General features: G+C 43.2%; 1 protein-coding gene and 1 long non-coding RNA gene across 5 annotated transcripts in view; one reads left to right on the plus strand and one right to left on the minus strand.

The window, feature by feature from the left end:
* Positions 1-735, minus strand: part of ENO4 (enolase 4) — a 30,630-nt gene extending 29,895 nt beyond the window's left edge. For 2 of the 3 annotated variants that reach the window (XM_045569061.1, XM_045569059.1), the window contains exon 1: positions 504-713. In XM_045569061.1, the coding sequence (XP_045425017.1) occupies positions 504-668 (165 nt within the window). In that variant the 5' untranslated portion in view covers positions 669-713. Of the gene's footprint in view, positions 1-503 lie in introns of all 3 variants that reach the window. The other variant, XM_045569060.1, reaches the window with a different exon arrangement.
* LOC123650324 lies at positions 441-27,131 on the plus strand. 2 transcript variants are annotated; one of them, XR_006739322.1, is made up of 4 exons: positions 441-669; positions 14,224-14,283; positions 14,476-14,563; positions 26,044-27,131. It is a non-coding gene; the product is annotated as an uncharacterized LOC123650324 (long non-coding RNA). The 2 variants fall into 2 exon arrangements; XR_006739321.1 differs by having other exon boundaries at positions 26,735-27,131.

Raw genomic sequence — 27,131 nt, forward strand, 5'->3', positions numbered from 1 at the left:
CATGAAACCGGAGTGAAACATGGATGCAGGGGGAGGCAGTCGCACGAGGCCCCAGGGCAGGCTGAGGCCAAGTGGTAGCAAATGCCAAGAAGTTCATCCCGTGGTCAAAAGGGGGCTGCTGAAGGTTGGAAAGCCGAGCTAGGGGGTGTTAAGGTCTGTGTTTAAAGGACAGCTGGCAGCCATGGACAGGCAGGCCCACGGGCAGCGAGGCCAACAGCGAGGAAGCCTGCAGGCCCTGAGCTGTCGCCACAGCTCCAAATCCGCCCTGAGGCTTCTTTCCTCTAGCTGCTTCCTTTCTGTCACTTCCTTCCTCGAGATTTCTTCGCCCCCAGGTGCCCTCTCCGCTTCTTCCCTTCAGGAGTCGCCCCTCCCCGCAACCTGGGCCCAGGTCCGGGCCCGTGGTGCGCAGGCGCGGCTCTGCGGCGCAGGCGCACCGCGTTGCCGCAGCGCAGGGCGGGGGCAGAGGGGCTGGAGGGAGGAGGGTGCTGGTCCCAGGTCCCTACCAGGTGCCCGTAGACGTCGGCAGGCTGGAGGTAGAAGGTGGAGTTGAGCAGCTCTTCCAGCCTGCGCGGAACGTCGTTCTCCCGGTAGTACTCCATCGCCTGCTGCTTCAGCTTCTGCAGCTCCTTAGTGGTCCCACAGCTGCGGCCGCCGCCTTCTTCCCCCATGGTAGGAGATTAAGGCTACAGCGGGGTTTAGCCTGGGGGCCCACGAGCGTCCTCCCTGTCGCTAGGCAACGCAACGAGATCCCGACCCTAGATCTCGCGAGTTTCCATCCCTAGGTTCTTCCCGCTACTGGAGCAGCCGCCTGTTCCCGGAGCTGCGAATGGCCCCTGCGCCCCCCTGGCTCTCTCCTCTCCCCTCTCCCCGAGGCATTGGGCTCAGGGGTTGGGCTCCTAGGGTCCCGAGACTTGCGCTCTCGCGGCTTAGTTTTTCATCACTTTCCCGCGATGATTCTCCAGATGGGGAAATAGTTAACGATCTCCTGAAGTGCGTGGGAGCTTTAGCTCTGACTTCCAACTGGGGACGCGCGCGCCGCGTCCCCCTTGACCCCAGGACTCGGGCCGTCTGGCCTTCCACACCCATCCCCTCCTTCTTGGCGATTAGTGAGCTCCTCCGGGTTGCAAGGGCGGCCTGTGCCAGGCAGGCCCATTCTGATGGGGGAGGAATCTAAGAACTCAGGGTATCCTTGATGAGCTGTGGAGGTACCAGGAATTCCTTCAGCCTATGTTTGTTAACTACCTGCTCTGAGCCGAGCAGAATAAGTATACTGTGATGTCCAGGAGAGAAATGGCCGCGCGCCCTCGCCTGGGATGTTAGTGGGGGTGAAATCAACGAAAGGAAAAAACCAATGTGGGCCGAAAAAATTTGGGGTGAACCTTAAGGAATGGTTATGGTTTGGGTAGGCCTAAGGGTGGGGGATGATGCAGACAGGACTATGTCCTTGGCTCACTTTCCCTGTCTCGGGATGCTGCCTACGTCCTGCCCTTATATAAATCCAAAGTGCTTGCCTGGCTTCATTACACCTGCCAGGTGTCGTATGCAATTTTAGAATTTCTTAATGTGCACCCTCTATTCTAGATACTTGTACTGCTGCAGGAATGGGCCGAGATGGACAGGGTGTTCTGCTCTTGCCTGTTTATGTTCCTGACCTAAGCAGATCACTTAAAGATCTGTGCTACACTTTGCTCCTCTGGAAAACATAACCTAACCTACTCTGCCTGCTTCACAAGTTACTTAGGATAAAATGAGAATGTGAGAAAGCACTTTGAAACAAGATTGTTATTTTCAATAGATTCATGTATGGATGTAGGCATATAAAAATATGTGAAGTATGTAGGTATATAAAAATATGTGAAGTACTGTTATACACAATGCTAACGTATAAAGAAGTATAAAAACACTTATAGAGATCTCCATCTTTACAAAAAATAAAAAAACATTAGCTGGGTGTGGTGGTATGCGTCTGTCGTCCTAGTTACTCGGGGAGCTGAGGCAGGAGGATCCCTTGAGCCCAGGAATTTGAGGTTGCAGTGAGCTATAATTGTGCCACTGCACTCCAGCCTGGGTGATAGAGTGAGATCCTGTCTAAACAAACAAACAAAACAAGAAACAACCTATAGAAGTACTATTATACAAACCCAGACATGCACCTCCCTCTGAATTTTCCTCTGTTTTTTCTGGATTTCTGGAATGTCTCTCAGTGGGTGTGTGATAGATCATCACAGGCCTGCCTTACCCGCCTTGCTAAATGGAAATCCTTTGACAGAAGGAGCTGAGTCAGAGTCATCCCCAGCGTCCACTGCAGAGCCAAGGGCCATGTAGGGGCAGAGTATATGCTCTGCTGAATAGGCGTTAAGTGAACCTTTATATTAATGCAAAATAAGCTGATACTATTGCTGTTGTTTCCATCCCACCCTTGTGCCTTTCCTCATATCCCCCTGGAGGGAAGGCACCCACTTTTTGAACGCATATCCTTGCATGCTGGGGTTGAGTCCCACACCTTCAGAGAAGCCATGCTCCACAGTCCAGCTCTCTCTGGCCAGCCCTTCCTTTCTTCTGAAGTTCTTCCCCACTTGCGGCCTGGGTTGCATCAGCCCTCAGGAATGTCTTGATTCATTTGACATTTTAATGGAAGGTTGAAATTATCCTGGGCTGGGATCACAATTTCTCAGTCTCCTGTGTAGCCCATTGTCCTCTAAGTTCCATGAGAACAGGGACTTGATCCGACATGTTGACCAAGGTACCTGCAGCATCAGTACGTTGCCTCACAGAATAGATGCTCAGTAAATAGTTGTTGAATGAATGAATGGGTTTTATACATAAGAAATGGTTCATAAATACTTAAAATCAAATGTTTTGGAGTTGGGTAAATAATGAATACATCAGCCGGCTGGAGCAAAGGGTTTGTTTTCAGGAATAATGAGCAATAAGGATGGAAAAGTAGTCTGAGGTGAGATTGTGAAAGGACTGGAATCCCATTCTGAAAGAGAGGGAAGCAACCACAGATCTCTGAATAGAGGAAGGGCACGATGGAAGAGGTGAAAGTAGTGTAAGGCCCTAAACACTAATGGCAGCAATAAGAAGAGATGGAGAGAGGATAGGAAGGAATGATGGGGAGGGCTTTGAGTGATTGGATATGGAGCTGGGGAAGCAAAGATGACCTCTGAGGGTAACCTATTATCGTTGACAGAAACAGGATCAGTGAGTCATCTGGTTGTGGATGAAACAGGAGGCATTGGGTTTTGGATGCATGGAGCTCGAGGAGCACTGGTATCCCAGAGAAGAGGGAGGACTCCAGATACAGGTAGAAGACATCCACATAGAGTTTAGAGTTGAAGTAAGACAGACAAATTCTCTAAAGGGAAAAGGGGGAAAATCTTGAAGTGAGGACCTAAATGTTGGGGAAGGAATATATTTCAGACATAGGAGGACGGCAAGGAGCTACAACAGGAAACAAATGAAAAGGAAAAAAATCCAAATCACAAAGTCTAGGACAGAGACCTTTGGGACTGTGTCAGGGGTATGTATGTGTGTGTGTGTGTGTATAGAATAAAGTCTGAAAAGATGTACATCAGCATGTTGTGTTGTCCTGGGCTGATAGGGAGCATTTGTTTTCTCCTTTTTAGATAGTGGTAGTATCTGAATGTATTACTTATATAACTTTCAAAAATTATATTAAAAATATTTGAGGGAAGGATGTTAAGTCAAAGGTTACAGGAGGGTTGAAGACTGAGGAGAGGTTATTAGGAACTCATTTCATCTTCTCAAAACTGTGTGAAGGCAAGAAATTAAACTACCATCCCAGCCTACTTATGTCACTCATACAATCAACAGATATTCATTGACTGCCCACCATGTGCCAGGCACTGTTCTAGGCACTGGAGAAAGAGCAGTGAATAACAGATGACATTCCTTCTCTTCATAGCACTTAGGTTCCAATGGCACTCCAGTAGCACTTACATCTGAGTGAGTCATCAGCAAAATAAACCGAAATCATAGACGTGAAAGCATTTTGAAAAGTTAGTGTGCTAGGGGTTTACTAGCCTATTGGTGTTGACAGATCCAGAGTAAATAAAATGGTTATTCATGAATATTCCACTTTCTTATTTTCCATAGATATTAGGAACACTGGGGTTTTAGCTGTAAGGTGCACTCACACATATGCAGATTTTACATGTACTTTACACATTCCTTGGTGACTGTATTTCCACTTCATGTTGAGACTAAATGCCCAAGGGCACTTCCAGAGCATCAGAGCTTGAGTGGGCTCAAGTGTGTTGCTCACCAAAGGTACCAAACTGCGGGGGTTGAGGATGGGAGGGATGGAAGGGGAAAGGAGAGGCTCAGAAGAGCCTCAGGAGATGTAGAAAGTTCCAGGAACATGTCCGCAGAGAAAGGGTAGGACTTTGCTCTCCTTTAGAAAGAGGAAATGATATTAGAGAGAGAATATAGCGATGACTGCTAATGCCCCCTCCATCTGTGACTGTGCTGGAAGGTGTGTATGATGTGAGACAAGGGCCATTTGTCTGGGAATGGGAAAACCTAGGTTAGAATCTCCCTTAAGATCTTTACCTCATCAGTAAAAAGAGGGGTTTGGACTAGATCAGTGTTTCCTAAGCTTTTTGAGTATGAAGACTCCTTTTAACAACAAAAGCAATTGAGGCCCCCTCCCCAGGTAATAGTAGTTATATATAATGACTGTAAATTCAGTAGTACTTTTAAAGACATTTCTATTTTGTTCATGGAAATTCTGTACACATGAAAAGGAATACATTTGTGAGCAAGCCATTACTCAGTGCTGGGTGTGTGTTTGGAGTGGTGGGCCCCTTGCACAGAGTCCACAGGCTTCCTGGGAAACTTTGTTGAGAGCCCCTCAACCGGGTCTTTCCATTTTAAATCGCTCTTACTTTGTAGCTCTGATTCAAGATAAAATATCAGAACACATTAGTCCATGCCATCCTGCTAATTGAAGGCTCTTTGTAGAGGAAATTAACCATTCTGCAGTCTCTGCATTTCAAAAGAATTTCTAAGCTATGTCAGACATTTCCCAAATGAATGCAGATGAAGAAAATGTATTTGTTCATTTTTCCTTAATCCTATCCAACACCTTTATTTAAATTGGAAATTGTTTGCCATGACTTTGATGTTCAGAAGTGATTATTTAGATGTTATTTTGGGGTTGCTATCAAGTGCTTGTTAATTCTCCTTTCCTGCATTTGACACCTGTGTCGAATATCATTTTTCATAGGGAACTAATGAGCATGGTTGCAGGTGCCTTTAATCATAAGCTGGAGACAGGATAGATGGAAAATGTTGCCTTTTCCTCATCTAGAAAATGGGAATAAGAATGTTAACCATCCTCACCCAGTTGTCACGAATGAGAAGTATGATTGCCAAGCTAATTGCAAATATAAATACCTGTAAATTAAATGCTAAGTAATAAAAGTAGGAATAATTTGTCTAATAAAAAGGAGGGTTTTTTAAATTTGTTTTTTTTCCTTTACTGATGTCTCCCGGCAATAGTCATTACCACTTTAGTACTAATAACAACAACAACAAAACCACAGCAGCAGCCACCTTTGACTGAACACTTTTATATCCTGGAGCTTTACTTACATCATCCCATTGAATCTGCAGAACAGCCACAAAAGGTAAGTGATTGGCCCAAGACCACACAGTTGATAAATAGCAGAGATGGAATTTGAACCCAGATGTCGCTGACTCCACTGCCCATGCATTTCCCTTTGCGCACTGCTGCCTCTCAAAGCTAGAACTCTCTTAGATTCTGCTCTCTCGTGTCAGCTGTTGCTAGACTCTTGTCAACCCTTTCTGGAGGAGCCAGTTGAGTTGCTCACACTGAGGTCTTGGAGAGAGGCCTCTGAGTAAGTGGTGTTAATCTCTTGATCACTGGTTCTCAGTGTGAGCTGCACATCTGAACCACCTGCAGATTCTACTAGAATCTAAGCACTATTAGAATTTATGTGCCATGAAAAGACATATTGTCTATTTTATTCATTGGTACAGTATTGAAAAATACTGGTGCTTCGGCCCTGCCCCAGACCTATTAAATAGAATTCTCCAGGGTGTGGAGCCCACACATAGGTATTTTTAAAGTACGTGATATTAATGTACAGCCAAGGTTGAGAATCACTGCTTTAAAAGATTTCTCATGAATCAAGTCAGAAAGAGAATGACTAAGGCTTCACCCAGGGCTTGGGAGTGTTGGGTCTTGGAATCAGAGTGCATGGGTTCAAATCCTGGTTCTTCTAGTTCCCAGCTGTGTGACCTTGTACAAATTACTTAACCTCTCTGAGCCTATTTCCTCACTGATTAATATTTCCAATTTCATGAGATTACTATGAGATTAAATTTAAAAATCCATGTAAATGTTTTTTTCTACTATAACACATAGTAAATGATGTTGTTGTAACCAAAGAAATGAAGACAAAGGAAAATGTAGCATTTTAGCAGTTTTGCAGTATTTGTCTGAAAACCTTTATTTAGCTTTGTACAGGAATCCAGACTGAATTGAATAAAATGGAGCCCTTTTTTAAAAACAATATCAGTGACCTTTTGAGGTGATTAAGCCCCCTGGTAATCTATCACTTTTATTTTAACCTTTAGCATTTGTGCCAAATTATAAAGTTGACGTGTTATTTCTCTCTTGCTTTCCAAATAAAGCAGAAAGCTGGAGCTGTAGGCATAATGTGAATGTTCAAAGCTGGCATCCTGTCAAAGGCTGTTTTAGATTCAGCCTTCCGGTCATTTGTTCAAAGGCCTTTGACACTGAAGACCAAAAGATACTGTCGGAGATGCTACTGCTGGCAGTTTAATTGGTATTTTTCCGGGAATAGACATTCAATATCTATATAGGCAGAATGAAACTGGAAGTAGGGCAATTATGCAGTGAGTTCAGACAGTAAAGAGAAAAGGAAAAGATCAGGCAAAAGAAACTCTTTAAGCAAGCTATTTTGGCATTTTTAAATAGATAATTTTTTTAACTTTATAGCAGTAGATACAACTTAAAGGTATTTTTGTAGCATAATTATGGGGCTAATAAAGCAAAAGGAATACATATAAAATATCCTGCAAAGGCCAGGTTTTCTAATTTGTACTTCTTTTCTTAGTATAAAAGTAGCAAAATAGATGTTGGAATTGTATTCATTGTGAGTGATCAAAATGTTAAATGCATTTCCCACATAGGGGGCAGCAAAGAAGAGAGGAAGAATCCTAGTTAAGAGGACCAGTTAGATGTTTTATCAAGTTATGGCTAAACATGTTTTCTCGGTTACTGTTGCAAATATCGATTTGGCTTGTCTGCTGGCCCCTGAGAGTTCTGTGCCTATTTTGTTGTTGCACTTCAGTGAGAGTTAATAAATTGTTTGACTTTTGTAATTAAACTTAAGAACCTGATTGAAGGGGATTTTAACTTCCTTGAAAATGTACTTTAAGTTAATCTGCTTAAGAGGAATTATCTGTTTCTTATTAGCAAATTCAGAAGACGATCTCTGCCTTTAGGCCTGATGGTTTCTGCAGGCCTGGCCATGAATCTTATGGTGATGTTAAACTTTCAAAAAATTATTTGGGGGATTCAAAAAATATAATTGTCAAAAATTTAGGACTTGACTCTTTAATTATTGGCAAAGTGGAGGATGGTGGTTGTTTTTTGTAGTTGTTGTGGATTGTTATTTTCTCTTTTTCTGCCTTGATTTGCCTTTCAGAGTTGCTATTTTGTCCAGTTTAAGAAGTCTGAGAATTCTAGTTGTTTGGATGTTTTTTAAAAAAGCCAAATACTAGTCACAAATGCAGAATGGGAATTATTTTTTGAAGAATTATTATTTGAGGGAGTAAATTCCCAGGACATTTTTAGTGAATAAAGTCATTTTAAGCATATTTCTCAATATTGATTTGATTTAACTGCATCTGTTTCATATAAGACAATCACATGTAAATTAACATAATTGGAGGACTATATACCTCCAAAATTATTTAAGGTGACATATGTCAGTTAATCTCTAACGTATTAGATTAAATTTCTGGAACATATTTTTAAAAATACACTGAATTGTATGCTAACAAGGGATACTGTATGATTGATCCTGTTTTTAATTAAATAATACAATTATTGTATTTTGTGATTGTGCATTCAACACCTTAGGTGGATGTTATAGAAATAAAACTACTAATGATTGGAATCAATTTCTCAGAAAACATAATGTTTCCATCAATACTTGAAAGAGAAAAAGTTCAGTAAGGATAAAAGACTGAAATATTTTTTCTAAGTGGAAATGCTTTGAATATGTGTTTATTGATGCTGACTTTTGGCCTGGGCTATAGCCAGCAACTATTTTTACTTCTATAGTTTGGGATAGGAAAGAGTAGGAAAATGCAAGAGACTCTCATACACACAAGTGGAATAAAGAGTTGACGTGTATTAGGATAATTTTGTGTGAAGGTACTTTCACTTGAGATAAATAATTTAGGCAAAAATGAGGTTTTGAATAGAAGTATCTGGGTGCCTGTCCTGACCCCCATTTCTTTTTGTGTGCATGGAGATACGGCCAGGGAAGCAGCGTGAGTAATCCAGGGTTCACTCTCCCACTGCCCTTGTCAAATCTATCAAAGCTCCCTGAAGGAGCCGCACTTGCCCAACAGCTGTTGGATGGTTGCAAAAATCAGAGTTGATTTATGAACAACCAGTTGATTTAAAATACCCCTCAGCAATCCTAGGTAATCATTCTTCCCAGACTGAGAAGAACAGATATTTGCACTCTAGTCTTAGAAACTTTGTGGGGATTTGAATATAGAGAAGATTGTGAAACAAACTCAGGAAAATTCAGGGAATTTCAGAGAAAAGAGCCATCTCAGTTAATCTTAGATCTCTATACCTTCTAAAGAATTTTTCTACCTCTCAAATTTTAAAAGTAGAGTTCCTGTTGGAGAGAACTAGTACCAAATTTCTTTTTGACGTAGAATTATTCTGAGCCAACACTTGTTGGGATTTACATTAACTTGTAGATCTGAAGTGTGGTTGCCTAATCATAATTGCTTTCTTTTCTTTATAGCCAAGCTGACAGGAAAAATAAAGTTCCTGTGCCAATTGTGAAAATATAAAATCAAAGACTGTGTTTTTTAGGGTAAGAACAAAGGGTTATATTCATAACTTTTAAAGTATGATATTTGAAAAAAATAAAATGTGTACTTACCAATTTATAAGTTTTGGAGTGAAAATTGTCCTATGTATCATCATCTATTACCCTCTAGAAAATACAGCCATTTTTAATTCTTAACTAAGTAGCTAATATTTGCAAGAAAAATATTATCTGCTCAATAATTTTTTGCATGCTTCTTACAAACATAATGTTGGAAAATTAGTTGGTTTTTTAGGGAGAGATAATATATATCTGCAAAGATAAAAGATGCAATCAAAATGAAGAATTCAAAATTATAAGAACTCTTTTAATTTATATTTGCAATAGACTCTATCTCCAAATAGTATTCATTATATGAGAACAAAAAGAATCACTGTGTGGGTTTTTTGTGTTTTTTTTTTAACTACAAATAACTTTTTCCCTTCCCTATGTGTGCTGTCTGGGTTTGACGCTAACTCACTAGGGGCATGCCTTGAACTTTTCACACTCTTTTTCAAGCCCTCATGCTAAGAAAAAGAGCACTGTCCTTCTTGCCACAAGACTAGACCCTGGCTGTTGCATCAGACATGTCACACACATGCCTGTACCCTCTGGGGTTAAGGCTCAGCTGTCACATCGGGATCAGTCCCTACGATTACTGTATTTGTGATCGTACCATTACCATGTTTGTGATAGACTCACCTTGCTCTCCAAATTGAGACTTTAGAATTATATACTCATACCATCCTGTCTCATCTATTTTTGACAAAATACGTAGGTCAGATTTTAGGTTTTGTTTACAGTAGGCATCTACAACTAGTCCTTTGAAATCAGTCATACTTGTGTTGGTTACTAAGGTACATCTATTTCAATTGCATATTTTAAAATAAGCTGTAACTCCGGAAGGATGTGGAGGAAAGGGGCTGTGATCCGTATTGAACTGAGAAAAACAGGGTATGGGAAAACGCCTTTGGCTATTTAATACTTTCTGACTTTTAAAAGAAAGGAAACTTTGCAGCATGTAATTCCAAGAAAATTGTAGGAAACAAAAAAGTAGAGCAAAGCTCTTCATGGGGGAGGGGAGTGAAGTCTGTGCTCATGTAGCTTCTGTAATGTCTAACTTGATCATAAACACTATGGTTGAAATGTTCGTTTGTAATGATCTTGTGCATTCTGAAAAGGCATAACATAGTAAAATCTGTTTCTTCCCTTAGCCAGTGGTTCTATATTAACTCAGGAGCTATAAGACAAAGGTCAGATTGACACTATTTTCTAACTGCAAAGTACGTGCACCTTATATATTGAATACAAACAATTCAACAGGTCCTGTTACTCCTCAGCCTGATGTTAACTTTTTATTTAAGTATAAAGGATCTTAACATTTCTGTGTGTTAACTTTTAGTGGATGAGATACATATTCTGTGTGTTAACTTTTGGTGGATGAGATACATATTGGTAACAAATGTAAACACATGGATTTACTAAGTAAATAAAGCACTCAGGCTGAAGTGTGTTTCTCACTATATAAGTAAATTTACAAATCTGAATTATGAAGAATGGTAGCAGTTACCACTCAGAACAATCACATACTAGCCCAGGTTATGATGCTCATCACTCTGTGTACACTGAATCAGCTGTGCGTGGACACGGGGATAACGCAACATTTTAAAAAATGCTTCTTTTACTTTTAAAAGCACACCCAACATGTTTACAAATCCTGTTTAGTATGAAGTTCAAACAAACTTAAGGTTAATTTATACCTTGTGAAGTCAATGGTTTAAAATGTGCTGTGGAGATCCACATGAGTAATAAGATGTACAGCATGATTTTGTTGTCTCTGAACTTGGGGATTCTAGTCAGACCTCTTGCATCATGTGCAAATAAACGAAAGAGGAGATGCAAAAGTGAAACCAGTCCTGTGGCTGCTGTCAGATTGGACATTCATTCTGCGGGTGATGTGCTTGTTTGGCTTGTTTCTCTCCTCTTCAAACGTTCTTTTTCCCCCCTCCAGAAACATGGAGAAACGGTGTTAAAACTGTCCACGCACACTCTCACTCTGGGAGTTCATGGAGAGGACACTCGGCCTGAGGACCTGCAGCAGGCGAGCCACCTCCCGGCTCCCTGCCACACAGAATGCCACCTCCCAGGCCCTCCCCCAGAGTCCTGGCTTCCTGGCCATTCTTTACGAATGGGGTTTCTCTTTCTAGCCACTCTAGTCCAGGCTCTCCTATTCGTGGCTGCAGGGGCTTAACTCAACCCACTTTGCTCTGTCTTGACTGCCTCTCCAGTAGGCAAAGCTGTTAGAAATCGCCGTGTGGTTGTATTTACCGCTCACTTGTCTGTTTCCCATGATGGTATATGAATCTGTTTTTTAGATAAGGGCCTCAGAGCCAGGTAAAACTTTTAGAGTTATTTAATTCCATATTTTATTTAGTTCTATATTAATTATCTAATTATATGTCTCACTTTATAGATAAAAAGAGTTTCCAATATAAGCAAATAGAAAAACATTTAAGTTGCTGGTTAAAAGGCTGTCAGCATAATTCTTCATATCCAGGAATCAGTTTTTTTAATGGGATTACATTCAAAGAACTTCTTTTTTTTGTATTCTCTTCACTAAATAGGTTGGGAAAGGAAAAATCCCTTTTATTATATGTCCTATGTGTAAGTGTCCTGACTGAATATCATGTATATTCTGATAGTATTAAAAGATTTTAAAATCTGAAGTCCCAAATCTCTAAATTCCAAGAAAAATAATGCTGTGCCTATGTACAGTTATGGAATTTGTACCATGACCCATGGCTTTTTCAGACTTATAATCGTCAATGGTCTTTTTTTCTACTTCTGTTTATTCTCTATACTCTTTGTTAGTAAGCAGGCAGGTGTTTTGGCCTTTTTGAAAAAGTGCAATAATAGGCCCATGTACTGCCCCCACTTCACGAGCTAGAAAAAAAATATCCTGGGCGCACCCTGATGAAACGTGCTCCACCTGAGCTCTGTTCCCAGCTTGGCAGCGCGGTGGTGTGGCATGTTGCTAGAGGTGCTTCCCACAGATTAAATTGAAAAAGCCTCTCTCTTATTTAGATACAAACTTAGGCCTTCACTTGTCAGAGGAAAATGAAACCATCCCTAACAGCTTTTTATTTCATTGGCAGGTTCATGCCTACGACAAAGTGGTTTTTTTTCCCCAGGTGAATTACTCCCTGACATTGGTGTGGCAGTGACTATTTAATAAAGCTATTTATGAAAACTCCGAAAGTGTGTGGTCCCCATTCCCACAGTGTGTCACTGCCGCCGCCAAGTGACAGGTCTGAAAAATCAGCAAGTCCTAAACAATTAAAGCATTAATTCCTCTTTCCAAAACCCAGCTACCTCCGAGACAAGGATATTGTCTTCTTCTGTGAAGAGAAACGAAGACAGTCTCCTAAATCACACCGAACCCCTGTGGGTGTCCTTCCAAATTCATGGCTTCTGAGAAAAGAATTGCATGGGTGACTAAGAAAATAATTTTTTTTTCTCTGAACGAATATGTCTTATCTTAGAGTTCAGGGAGTTTGTTTTTTTTAAACATGTTTGGTTAGTTTTCTACAATCTGACACAAAAATCATACCATACGTGCTATAGGAAAGAAAGTCTCTGTCCTAAAAATTCACCAGTCGCACCAAAAACTTGTAAGTCCAGGAACACACAAGTACTTGGGGATGTATGCAAAGACTGTTCTCTTTAGCAACCTCATTCTTGAACGGGGCTAAGAGCTTTTCAATTGCAGTGACATTTTCAGCCAGGGAAGTAGTAGTTGTTGCAGAGCAATGTTTTACAGGCAATTACTTTATATGATCAATGGAGCAATTCCCCTTCCAGAAAGGAACCAAAGCAATCAAGTTAAATCATTAAAGAGAGAAAGAGAGTGGGAGAAAGGGTTCATCTCATTAGCAGGTGCCAGTGCTGCAGGCTCGTTGGCAGCACACAATGTCACTGGCCCTTTAAGACAATGACTGTGCTCCCTCCGCCATCGCCACCCCCTCCCTGTAGCTGTTGACAGGTCTAAACCTCCCTAGCAGCCCATTGTGGCCGCAGTAGGAGGCACCTGCAGAAAATGTGCCAAAACCAGGCGGGGAGCAAGAGCTTTTCAATAAGCTCCACAGCTGGAGAGGAGAGGCCACACTAAACAACGGGCTGGGCCCAGGCATGTGACAGGGAAGGGGGTCAAAAACACACACCTCCTATCGGCTTTCTGAGCACTGTTCGGTTCAATTTGCTGACATCTTCTAGCTGGCTTTTCTCTATTTGCTTAATATGCTGAGGTATTTAGCTTAAAAGCACTAAATGCTCCATCATGATGAGCAGTTTTCCCTGTTCCCATTTACTGTCATTAAGGACATTTCCCAGTATTTTCACTCTCTTTCTGCCCCAAACTAAGATTGTTTTCTTTTGCTTCTCTCTGTGCCTGGTTGCAGGCATTCCCCACCACACGCCGCCTGCCTGATTTTACTCATCTTTCATTCAGGGACAAGTAAAGCTCTCCAAATTTAGGATCAGTGCTGCCTCTGTAAAGCTCACATTCTGATTGCTTTAAGCACACGTCTGAAAGCTGAATCCTTACATTTCAGTTCAGTAAACATTTATTGTGCATCTACTGTGTACTCACTGCTGCTCACAGGGCTTCCAGAAACCCAGAGATGGACATGTTCCCCCTTCGCACTGTTTAGGATCCAGTGGAGAGACTAGATAGCTAATGTAACTGTGGGTTTCAGGAATTGGTTTTGCACCCATGCACTTGTCTTTGCGATATTTACAGCCCCTTTTGAGAATAAACAGGAGCAGAGAGGGAGGACAGGGAGGGACCTGGGATGTGCTGGCGGGTGTCGTGGCTTTGTCGAACTTGCCTTGGGAAACAAGAGGGCAAACTCTCAATGTCATCTCTCTATGATAAATGACAGAGAGAACCTGACCCTGTTCCTCAATTTTGGCAGCTCTTTCCTGTCCATGACTCCTTATGTTTACATGACACTTTCCAGTTTTCATGATATTTCCATCTATTTTTTTCTCACTTGAACCGACATAGTAAGGCATTATCTCTGTCTTGCAGATGAAAACATCTGAGACTCAGGGCTAAGCACCTTGCCCAAGGCCACACAACAAGTAGGTGGTAAGTGCAAAGGCCTGCTAGGGACCCAGCTCCCCTGTGCCCACCTAACCCTTTCCTCCATTTCTACCCGGCACTGTCTCTTCACACTGTCAACAAGCACGAGTATGCACGAGTGTGCAACTTAAGCACTTAAGCGATGTGGACAGACACAGCTACATTTTCACAGTAAAACTCTTTTCCCCCCTCCTACAGATGGAGAGTGTTGGCGTGTACGGATTCTGTGGGTGTAAAGCAAAGAACAAAATGAAGTGTGATTCAAAGTGGGAAATAACCGCTTCAGGTAGGAAATGAACTGATGTGTGTAAGTATCAAACTGGCATCTGAAATAATTACCCCTAGAACTTCATTCCTTTGGAGAGGGACTAGATATGTTTAAAGCTGGGACATTTAAACTTCTGTGCACGTAAGATATTTGCCGAACTGCTGCTGTGACATCTGCTTGTTCAGAATGCCAACAAGGGGTGAGAGGTTTGAGAGAAAGAGTATTTCAGAGGTACCCTCAAGTCAGGAAACAAAAATCGTTTCCCACCTGCCCCAAGCCTGAAATCGTGCTGGCCATGCTCACGAGTATGGATCATGGAGCGGGACCTAGCCTCAGTGTAGCCTGCGCCCTGGGCTCATGCTGTTTCCTGCCCTGCTCTGGTGGCCCTGGGAGATTGTCTCTGTTCAGGCCCATGCAAAGGCAGGAAGAGATGGTCTCTCGCTCTTCTGAGCTTGTTTTTGCTTTACCATGTCTCTCCTCTCAGAGGACTAGTCCTCTTCCTCCTCCTTCCTCAGCTCCTCCCTCCAATTCTGGAGAAAACAAGCGCACTATTCATGTAAAAAGAGAAAGAGTGAGAAAGGGAGGGGGAGATGCCACCGACAAACTCCATTGAAAGCCACTGGCTGTTCATTTACATTCACACTTTTAAAAAATGTTAACTAATGATGTTAAATGGTTTGCCAAAGGTCCTGGCAGGTCAGTTGTAGAAGTGTCATTTCTGCCTAATTAGGGCTCTTGTGGCTGCCCGGGGGCCTCCCAGTGCAACTGGTGACAAGCCTAGAGCTGACAGCTTCAATTGGTGCCAATAGGAAGGTTGGGCTGGTCATGGTTTCCAACTCAGCCAGGTGTTTGCTGAATGGGGGAGGGGCTTGGCGAGATCTGAGCGCTTCTGTGATCCTTTTTCTTTCTCTGCTCCCTCCAAGTCCTTCCCCTTTGCCTGTCCTGTCTTGTGTCAAGGTCAAGAATGAGCTTTGCTAAATCAGCGATTTGGGTTATCTCTGGGAGGTCATTAGCAATCCCAAGCCCAGACATTTCAAGTGGTCTTGGACCCCAGATGCTAGATTTTTTTTTTCTCCCTAAAAATCAGAGAGTAGGAAAGGAAAGGGAATGCTTTAGGTGAAAAAACGATAGTAGGAAGAAAACAAAACAAAAAACCCCAGAAAACTCTGAGTAGCCGTCAGTGTTAAACTTCTGAAGACATTCATAATAATAAAATTGCTTAAAGAGAAAACAGCTAAAGCATCCCGATCAACGCTTTAAATATTTTAAAGAAGAAAAGATGATAATGAAAAGAAATCCTATAGTGTTCTATGGGATACATAGTACTTGTCATATACTAGGTGCTCAATAAGTAATTTATTATTTGATTTGATTTTTCAGGCAGAAAATTATTGTCTGAGAAACAAAGGGTGATTGATAGAAATCCGGCTATTTTTCATGCTTGCTTTAACTATTCTATAACGCTCTTTGAATTTCTCGGTTGACCATAAAGTACATGCTAAGTTGAAGTCCCACATTATGGATTGATATGGTTATCTTGGTTTTTGTTTTGTTTTGGTTTTGACAACTTAAAATAGGCAAAATACCACTAGTGCTTGGGACCTCCTGCCTGTGGCAACTGCCACACAAAGAGGCAGTCCCATGGCCATGGTGGGACATCTGTGTCCTGAATTTAGATTTGACCAACTGGCAGCTCCTGTGGGGATGACGGTACTCCCTAGTTGTGCCTGAATTGAACACGCCAGCGCTCAGGCACGCACGAGCACACGTGCACGGACAGAGCATGCTAGCAGGTCTGTTAGACAAGGAATGCAAGGATTAATGCATGGGCATTTGGGGGCAATGTTGTGTTATACTGAAGGGAAAAAGTGAACTAAGAAAAGTAATGTTTGTTTTATGAAAATCCAAGACCAGATCCAAAGGTTACAGTTGTGGAAATGAGGGGGTGTCTAAAATGAAACTTCGGTTTTACACCTTTCCGTCCTAGTCTGATGATCTCTTTCCCACCCGCTGCCTCTGTTTTCTCTAATATGGGACAGGGAAAATTGGGGCCAGAAAAATAGATTGTTCGTGCTGGTTGATCTTATCAAAGGAGCATTATGAAGATTAAATGAGACCACATATATAAGCACACCTAGGACAATACCTGGCACAGAACAGGTGTTCAATAGCGGTGAATTCTCTCCTTGCTGTCGTGAGTCCTTCCTGGTTGGAGACCGTGTGCTGTTCTGTGGCAACAAGTCATTTTCCAGCCTGGTAGCAGGTGAGCTACTGAGTGAAGTCAGAGACCAGAGACTGATTCAGTGGCATGGAAGTTTCCCAGGACATATTTGACCAAAGAGAATTAATAGAATTGACTAATAGGCTGACCTTATGAATGATGAGGGAAAAAATTGATATAGACGTATTCAAGCAGTTTAGTAGACTGTCTCAAACTTCCATCCCAGGGATTTCTTCTGTCACTAACTTCTCTTAAAAGATCTGCTTTGCATTTTTGTCCTATCTGCTTTTTCTCTGTCCCTTTCAGGCCACATTACACATTCTTTTCCCTCTTATTTGCTGACCTTTGTCTTTCTTGCTGCTCCTGTTGCCTGTTGTTTACTCATGATGGTTTTATTCTGGGACCTCATTTCTTCTCCAGTTCCCTTTCTAAGCCCTGTCTCGGCTCTGCCTCCCCACCCGCCTCTGTCTTGAGACCTGACCCGCAAAGCTTCAGTTGCTGCCTGCGCGCTTTGAGGGGGTACGATTGTCGTGTGTCTCTTCTGAGTGCTAAAAAGCAGCCACTGAACACTCTCCTTGTGGTCAGGAAGATGAGTATTTAAAAATCATTCTAGAATACATTAGTGGTAAAGAAAACCTTCCTCAGCAACTCAATCAGCATGGAAAAACAAGCCAGTTAGTTACTAAAACTCAAACCTTTTGAAGACTTATGAACAGAGGAAAGAACATGTGAATTACAAGTCCTCTGTTTTGTGGTATTAATACGCTCCAGTGGTATTTGTCATAACTGATCAGTACAATGGTGACCCTGCAAAGGTGAAATTATTCGGTCAGATATTACCTAAACCCTTGAAAAGACAAATGTGATTTTGTTATTCCCTTGTTTAGGGCTTTTTGGTGGCCCTTCCAGATCTGGCTCTGGCTTCTTTTTGACCTTGAACCTTACTCTGGTTGTGCTGATCTGCTAGCAGTTCTCTGGACCTGCTAGGATGTTTCATGCCTCAGGGCCTTTGAACAGACTCTTATGCTGGAATGAGTGTCTTTTTCCCCTTTTGTTCTTCTGACAAATGCCTGCTACTAGGACGGAGTCTCAGCTCCATACCACCTCCTCTGCAAAGCTTCTCCTGATACCTCCCAAGTTGGATTGACCTTTTTCTCCTTTGTGCCGCCCATAGAACCATATGTTCTTCTCAATAATAATAATAATAATGGTATTAACTTTCCATCAAGTGCCTTCTCGGTGCCAGTAAGTATAAGTGCTTTGACTTTCCTTTACACCTTGCCCCCCCATGAAGAAGGCACTACTGTAGATACAGTCCTGAGCCACTGAATGATGGATACGTTCTGACAAATGCACCATTAGGCGGTTTTGTCTTTGTGTGAACATCGTTGAGTGTACTTACGCAAACCTAGGTGGTGTAGCCTATTACACACCTGGGCTATATGGTACAGCCTATTGCTCCCAGGCTACAAACCTGTAGAGCCCGTGACCGTACGGAATACCATAGGCAGTCATAACACAATGGTGAGTATTTGTGTATCTAAACATATCTAAACACAGGAAAGGTACAGTGAAAATACGGTATTACAATCTTATGGGACCACCATCGTGTATGTGGTCTGTCATTGATCAAAACATCGTTATACAGCACCTGACTGTATTTACTTTACCAATGAGGACCCTGCAGCTGAAGTCCCAGCCAGCATGGCTCAAGCACACGCGACTGACCACCTTCAATATAGAAGCACCAAACCACACTGCCTCCCATTATCAACAGCCACCACACTGCTAGAGAGAGCATTTTGGTTTTCAGTTCGTCTTCTCTAGATGGGGAGCTCCTTGAGGTTGGTGGCACTCTTACAACCTTGTGCTCTTGTGCCTAACATTGGGCTAGCACATGGCAGAGACTCTAAACGTTGATTGAATTTAATAAATTGGCATTGACTTGTACTGTACTATACATTTATGTGTATGTGTATATATATATATGTATATACACACACACATACATTCTCTCCTGCTCTTTTCATGTATACATATATAAACATATAAATATGCATATTTCACATACATAGAAATATACATATATAGATATATGCACATAAATTCACATAATATGCATATAGATATATATAAATTAACATCTATTTTCTGTGTTATCTACAAGGAAAGCAAGAAAGGCAGGCAGAGAGAGAATCGCTTGCAGTCTGAAGGTGTCTTTCACTTTGAATTCTGCATCAAATCTAGTTGCCTTGTAGTGTGGGTGAGACGGCATGCACCTTGGCCTACATGTTCCTAAAGACAGAGCTCTAAGCTCTCCAAGTTCTGCCATGTCGTGTCATGGTATATTTTAAGTCAGAAAGCTCATTCGAGGAGGAGGATGCCTGGCTAGAAGGCATGAACTCTTTCCCCCTGCATCATCTCAGGCGTAGAGACAGATCCTCATTTGTCCATGTATTATTCCTCCGCATTCAGTCCCTTGAGCCTGAGTTTGTCAATGGTGGTGAACACGGGTGTCCTGCTCCGCCGGGAGCGCCCGCAGCGCCCTCCTGCGCTGTGCTGTGCAGGATGCTCAGGTCGGGTCACACTCACACCCCGGCGCTGAGGACAGCCCTCGCGCAAACCCACGAGGCCTTGCTGGAGCTCAGAGGCAGCTGTGAGATCCAGAAGTTGGGTGAAGGTTCAGTAATGGCCAATTCCAGGACAACCAACCCTCGTTTTTACCCTTTGGATTATATTCTCATGCTGTTGCTTGTACAGGGAGAAGTTCATGTGTCATTTATGTACAAGTGCCTATTTGATGTTGAGTGGGTCACATTTATTTTACCCTGTATGACCATAAAATCCCTGTTTTAAAATCAGAATCTACAACTTTAAAAGCTGTCCGATTCTTCTCTATTTTTCCAAAATCATTCAGTGGCGCTGGGTGAGCCCACCCGCTGTCCCGATGCCCCCTGCTCCTCTCTCTGCTCCTGTGCTCCCCTTCCTGGGCCCCTTCCTCTCGGCCTTGCCAAATCCTACCCACCCTTTGAGAACCCCTTGTGTGACCTTACCCCTTCCTGCTTTGCTGTGGCACATACAGTCTTATCACCCGTTCAGACTTCTCTCTTATGATGCAGAACTCTGACAGGGTGTGGAGGCTTGGATGGAAACATGGTAAAAATCATGATGTTGTTTCTCACATTTTTGCACCAAAGTAGTACAAATTGCAGAGCTGGATCAACTGGTGCTTCTGCAGGAATGGAATGTCATTGACATTTTCTGTTTTATTTTTTAAATATCTGCAAATATTTAGTGTTCTTCCATAAAAATTGGAGTTCGTGGTTATATATAAAAAAGATTTTCTAGAGAGTGCCTTTGTGTGTCCTTGGTGCAGGGCCGGCTCGGATGTGTGACCTGTGCAGTCACACAAGGCCCTGTGCATGGTTTAGTGCTTTGCTGTCACCATCTTGAAATTCTTAATACCTTGCATGAAGGTCCTGCATTTTCATTTCACTCTGGGCCCAGGAAATTATGTCAGTGGTCCTGCCTTTGGGGTTATGCAACACTCCCCACCCCCCAACTGTGAAGCATGGGCTTACAGTTTTAAAGCTTAACATGGCTTCATCTGTCACGGCCCACCCAGGGCAGCATGGGAGGCTGGGTGCTCCTTAAGAGAGGAGTCTGGGCTGAAGGAGCCGGCGAGGCAGGAAGGGTCGGGGGACCTGGACGCCAGCCTTGCTGAGGATCAGCCCTGCCTCTCCGTGTTCTTCTTCGTGTCCGTCTGCCGAGGGCGAGGAGGGGAACGGTCATTCTGTAATTCACGTGCAGTGAGGCTGCTTGAGAGAGTCTTCGCCAAGCCATTTGGTGAAGATTTTCCGCTTGTTGGTTGTGTACAGAAAAAAATCCCTGATGAAACACACCAAGTTTGAAAATGGAGTTTTCTTTTTAAAATGTATATCCATAAGTTCTGTTCCAGCTTGTCATTTTATTTCCTTTCACTTTTATAACCTCCTGTCTTTTTCCAGAAGGAGACTTTCAGACAGACATATAATAAAATGATAAGAATGGTACATTTGAGAAACAGGACTGAAGGGAAACTAGGGCAAAGTCAAGGGTAGGGTTAGTTCACAAGTACGTACCATGAGGTCTTGTTGAATTTTAAAAGATGGGCCATGACGTGTCCCCAAGCTGCCTAGTAGCAGAACAAAGACAGACCAGTGCCAGGCATGCAGCAAGGGAAGGCGGAGGCAGGAAGCAGGCCCCAGCTTGGCTTCCACTGGCCCTGGTGGAGGCTTTAGAGTGTCCGGGGAGTATGGTGAGGCTTTCCAGAAATCTCTTTGCCTGAGGGACCATGTCATATCTCTTTTGGAAATCCCAAGATAGCCCAGAATGAAGCTTACTTGGAGGAGAGGGGTCATTTTGAGCACTTGGCAATGTCTTGTTGCCCAGCCTGTCCCCTCCTCTGCCTACAAACTGAGTAGGACTTCATCAGATGTCACACAAAGCTCTTCACTGCTCTGTGCCACCTTTGCTGGTCCCCTGTGGTGTTGCCTGAGACGGTGGCTCCAGTGACATGGCAGCGGCGGTGGCCGCGGTGAGCCTGGTGCTGGCAGTGTTGGTGACACTCACGTGGTGGCAGTGGCAGCAGCACTAGCAGCACCTGTACCCACAGGAGAGGTGGTACCGGCACCCTCAAAGTTGGTGTGGCGGCATTACAGCGGTTGCAGGGCTCAATGGGCTTCAGCAAGTACAAGAGGCAAACGGCCAGAAGTGGCCCAGCGGGGGCCCTGCCACTGGCTCTGTGGGTGACTGAAGCCTGGACACAGGAGACACCTGGAAAGTCTTGTCCAAGGAGGTGTTTGAGGAAGACTTCCCAATAGTTGGGGGAAATTAGAGCCAAAGACATGCGCTTTATGCATTTCTTATGTTAAAATGTCCCTATTTTTAGCCTTAGGATATGGTGACCCATGAAGATATGAGTGACGTGAGATTTAGAGCATTCGTAAGGTAACAGCCAACCAGCTGGTAAGGAGAAGCGCGTTTTCCCTAGTGCAGGCAGTTGAGCACACATCATTCATTCCTTCCGTGGTTCATTCAGCAGACAGGTGTGGGACCCCTGCTGGTTCTGGAGTCGGATTGCTGGGATCTAATCTGGCTCTGTCACTCATGAGTCTATGATCTTGAGCAAGTTATGTGATTTCTCTCAACTGCAGTGAATATGCAATGTGAATAAGAAGTATCTGCCTCGTTGGGTCTTAGGAGACTTGAGCGCACATGAAGTGCTTAGCACAGTGCGCGGCACAAATTAAGCATCCAGTAAATGTGAGCTGTGATTACGGGTTGTGAGATGTGCAGACTCACATGAGCCCCCATTAATTAAAGTATCGCTTGTCCACACTGGGGAACGTGCACAGCTGAAGTCCTGAGGCCTGTGCTGTGTTAACTGTGGCTGTCACGTGGGGGGAGGATTACAGGTGATTTGATTTGATTGGTTTTCTTATCTGCTTTAGGATTTTTTCCAGTATAGGTGAACTGTTTGTGAGATTTTAAAACAGAAGGGGAAACAATCCCGTTTGTGCTTCCCTTTGGTGCTTTATTTGGCTCCGTGACACCTCTGTCCTCCGTGTGCTCGAGCAGATCCCACACGGCCCGGCTGCCGCTCTGTAGACAGCTGGGACTCTCAGGAGGCTTCCTTAGAGGCTCTGCTTGGAGTTTCTGGCCTTTATGTTTCACTCATCCATTCATCCAGCAAACACTGACTAAGCACCTCCTTTCTGCCGGGCACGGTGATAAGTTCTGGGGAGACAGTAGTGAAAGCCACTGGGTCCCTTGTTGGAGCTGGTAAGCTAGTGAGACTCTCGGACTGTCCCCCAGTGATTAAATACACATGTCACGGCAGGTGGAGGTGCGATGAAGGCAAGAAAGACAGTGCTGCGAGCGTGGGCAGCAGACACGAGGCAGAGCGAGGCTTCCCTCGGCGGTGACAGTCAAGCTGAGTTGGGGGGCATGCGTGGGAGTGGCTGGGCATTTTGGGGGGGCGTGCAGTCCTGTGGAGTTGCACACAGCCTCTGATTCCCCATCCACGTGATGGCCCTTCACATATCTGAAGATGGCTTCTACCCCGGAGTCTTTCTGTTTCATTCCCAGTTTCTTCCCCTTTTCTTCCTAGGATGTGATTTCACAGCCTGTTTTCATCCTGAGATCCAGTTTGTTCACGCCCCTTCTTTTATAACAATTTTATTGAGCTATAATTCACATATCATATAATTCACATGTTTAAAGTGTACAGTTCAATGATTTTTAGTAAATCGCAGAGTTGTGCAATCCCCACTGCAATCAGTTTTAGAACATTTTCATCACCCCCAAAAGAAACCCTCACACCCATTCCCAGTCACTTCCCCACAACACCTCGGCCTTGGGAAACTACTGATTATTTTCAGTCACTATAGATTACCTATTCTGGACATTTTATATAAATGGAATCACAGGGGATGTGTTCTTTCGTAAGAACTTCTTCCTGTAGTGTAAGCTTCATTCATGTTGTAGCATGTGTCAGTACTTCACTTATTTTTATTGCTGAATAATATTCCATTGTATGGATTGATCAGGTTTTGTTTATCCATTAGTTGATGGATGTTTGAGTTGTTTCCATTTTTTGGCTGTTATGAATAATGCTGAGATGAACATTCACATACAAATTTTTGTCTGGACATATTTTTTTCACTTCTCTTGGGTATATACCAAGGAGTGGAATTGCTAGATCATATGGTAACTCTGTTTAACACTTTTTTTTTTTTTGAGACATTCTTGCTCTGCCACCCCGGCTAGAGTGCAGTGGCATGATCATAGCTCACTGCAACCTCAAACTCCTGGGCTCAAGTGATCCTCCTGCCTCAACCTCCCAGGTAGCTGGGACTACTGGTACGCACCATCATGCCTGGCTAATTTTTCCTTCCTTCCTTCCTTCCTTCCTTCCTTCCTTCCTTCCTTCCTTCCTTCCTTCCTTCCTTCCTTCCTTCCTTCCTTCCTTCCTTCCTTCCTTCCTTCCTTCCTTCCTTCCTTCCTTCCTTCCTTCCTTCCTTCCTTCCTTCCTTCCTTCCTTCCTTCCTTCCTTCCTTCCTTCCTTCCTTCCTTCCTTCCTTCCTTCCTTCCTTCCTTCCTTCCTTCCTTCCTTCCTTCCTTCCTTCCTTCCTTCCTTCCTTCCTTCCTTCCTTCCTTCCTTCCTTCCTTCCTTCCTTCCTTCCTTCCTTCCTTCCTTCCTTCCTTCCTTCCTTCCTTCCTTCCTTCCTTCCTTCCTTCCTTCCTTCCTTCCTTCCTTCCTTCCTTCCTTCCTTCCTTCCTTCCTTCCTTCCTTCCTTCCTTCCTTCCTTCCTTCCTTCCTTCCTTCCTTCCTTCCACGGGGGTCTCACTCTTGCTCAGGCTGGTCTTGAACTCCTGTCCTCAAGCAATACTCCCGCCTTGGCCTCCCAGAGTGCTAGGATTAGAAGTGTGAGCCTGTTTAACCTTTTGAGGAACCACCAGACTATTTTCCACGGTGGCTGCACCATTCTGTGTTCCCACCAACAGTGTATGAGGGTTCTTATATCTCCACATCCTTGCCAGTGCTTTCTATCATCTGTCTTGTTGATTATAGTTACTCTCATGGGTGTGAAGTGATACCTCATTGTGTTTTGATTGCATTTCACTGATACCTTATGTCTATCTTTTCAGGTACTCACCGAACATTTGGAGAAATGTCTATTCAGATCCCTTGTCCATTTTTAAGTTGGGTAGTGTCTTTTTGTTATTGATTTGTAAGAGTTCTTTATATATTCTAAATACGACTCCCTTCTCAGATGTATTATTTACAAATATTATGTTTTCAGCATTGTTCTTTGTGTTGTCTTTTCACTTTCTTGATGATGTTTTTGAAGCACAAAAGTTTTAAATTTTGATTAAGTCCAGTTTATCTTTTTCTTGTTACTGCTTGTACTTTTGGTGTCATATCTAAGAAACCATTGCCTAAGATAAAGTTTCAAAGATTTATACCTATGTTCTCCCCTTTTATTTCTTCTAAGAAGGGTTTTATGGCTTTAGCTCTTACATTTAGGATTTTTGTTCATTTTGAATTCATTTTTTATAAAGTGTGATGTAGGGGCCCAACTTCATCATTTTGCATAGTTTCTAGTCATACCAGCACTGTTTATTGAAAAGACTATTCTTTCTCCACTAAATTATCTTAATATCCTTGTCAAAAATCAATTAAGGCTGGGTGTGGTGGCTCATACCTGTAATCCCAGCACTTTGGTGGGAAGGTTGCTTGAGGTCAGGAATTTGAGACCAGCCTGGGCAACATAGCAAGACCCTATCTCTACACAAAATTTTTTTTAAAAAAGATTAGCTGGGTGTGGTGGCATGCATCTGTAGTCCCAACTACTTGGCAGGCTGAGGCAGGAGGACCTCTTGAGCCCGGAAGTTGGAGCTATGATCACAGCATTGCACTCCAGCCTGGGTGACAGAGCAAGACCCTGTCTCAAAACAGAATAACAACAACAACAACAAAACAACCAATTGACTATAATTATGAGGGTTTATTTCTGGTCCTCCAACTTTGTTCTTCTTTTTCAAGATTGTTTTGTTTATTCTGTGTCCCTTGCATTTCCGTATGAATATAGGGATTGTGTTGAAATTGTAGATCAATTTGGGGAGTACTGCCATTTTAACAGTATTGTAAATCCTCTCATCCATAAATATGGAATATCTTCCTGTTCACTTCGGTGTTCTTTAATTTCTTTCAACAACGTTTTGCAATTTTCAGAGTATAGGTTCTTACCTCCTTTGTTAAATTTATTCCTAAATATTTTATTCATGCGATGCTATTATAAATGGAATTGTTTTCTTAATTTTATTTTTGGATTGTTCATTTCACATCCCTTTTAAAATGTGGTCCCTAGAACCATTAGACTAGCACTAAACACTGTGAGATGTTCACCTCGCACTTGTGGAAACAGTTATCTACTGTTACCCAAGACAAAGTTAGCTCTTTGTGGGAGAGCAAAGTTGGAGTGGAGTGGTTGGCGTAGCAACATCACACCATTGACTCATGTCAGCAGCCCCCCACCCCCTATACCTTTTCAAGTCTTCTGCTGCTATCCCGTACTTCCCTCATTCTATACCTGGGCAGGTAGTTCTTGGGAGCCACAGGTAACACGTTACTCTTCCCATTTCATAGTACTAGACTCAGGCCTCTGCTTCTAGTCTGTGAGTGAGATTGACTTGGGTGCTGATTCTGACCTTGTCATATCTTTGTCCCCAGCCTCTCCACAAATGCAGTGAACATGCTCTCTTTATTTTCATTCAAGCCAGTAATAAAAATGTTCACCAGGACTTTGCTAAGGATAGAGGCTTGAAGTCCTGAATTCGGACCCTATCTCTGAGATCATTGAACTGCAGCCTCTGAATAATGGTATCCAGCCAGCCCCCAAGCCATCCAGTGGTCCCTGCACGCAACCCAACGGTTCTGATATTATACCAAACCCATATGTCAACCCCACTGAACGTTTCAGATGCCCTGCTGAATTCATAAACCTTTGACCTTCCTCATCTCTGCCAGTCTCACAATCCTACCAAAGAAGGAAACAAGATTTATCTGAAAGGGCTTTTTCTCTGTGAACCCACAGTGGGCCCTGGTGATTCCTGCTTTCTATATGTTCATAAACCACAAATCCCCCTTAACAAGCCATTCTTGAATTATTTTCTTCAAACTCACTAGCCAGTTCATCTCTTATTCTAAGAGAATTAACCTCAGATGAAGAAACTGAGGGTCACAGAGCTGAAGGTCAGACTAGAACCAAAGCTTATGATGGTGTATCCAGCGCCTCCCCCACCGAGGGTGGAGAAAGACAGCTCACATGTGGACAAAGACATGAGCAGCTGTGAGTTTGGGAAGGAATTCCGTTATCCCTGCCCTCAGACAAACCTAAGTGTGCTACTCACTCTACCCACAGTGAAGTGCGGTGCCGTGAAGGAGGAAGACAACCAGGAGAACATGGAGTCCTGGAAGGCACAGGAAGGAGGTATTTCCATGTCCACTGTGTCGAGTGGTGCTGACTGGCCACATCTGAGGACTGAGGATCAATGGGTACTCGTGGCTTTGTGGCCACACTAGGGGCAGGAGTGACAGGCAGGTGGCCCTCCTGAGCCCCTCCCACAGGCCTGTCTGACTCACACCTCCATCCTGATCCCTGCAGTGGCAAAATGAGTCTCTTTCTGTTTGATATCCTCATGTCAACAAGCACCTTGCTGTCTAGGGTGTTTGTCAAAGTGCAGAAACTATTGTCTCTTGTTTTTCCTTGATTTTTTTATATTTTGCTGATCAATACAACCTATTTGTACCAATTAAAA

Source organism: Lemur catta, chromosome 14, assembly GCF_020740605.2.
Source record: "Lemur catta isolate mLemCat1 chromosome 14, mLemCat1.pri, whole genome shotgun sequence".
Lineage (NCBI taxonomy): Eukaryota > Metazoa > Chordata > Mammalia > Primates > Lemuridae > Lemur > Lemur catta.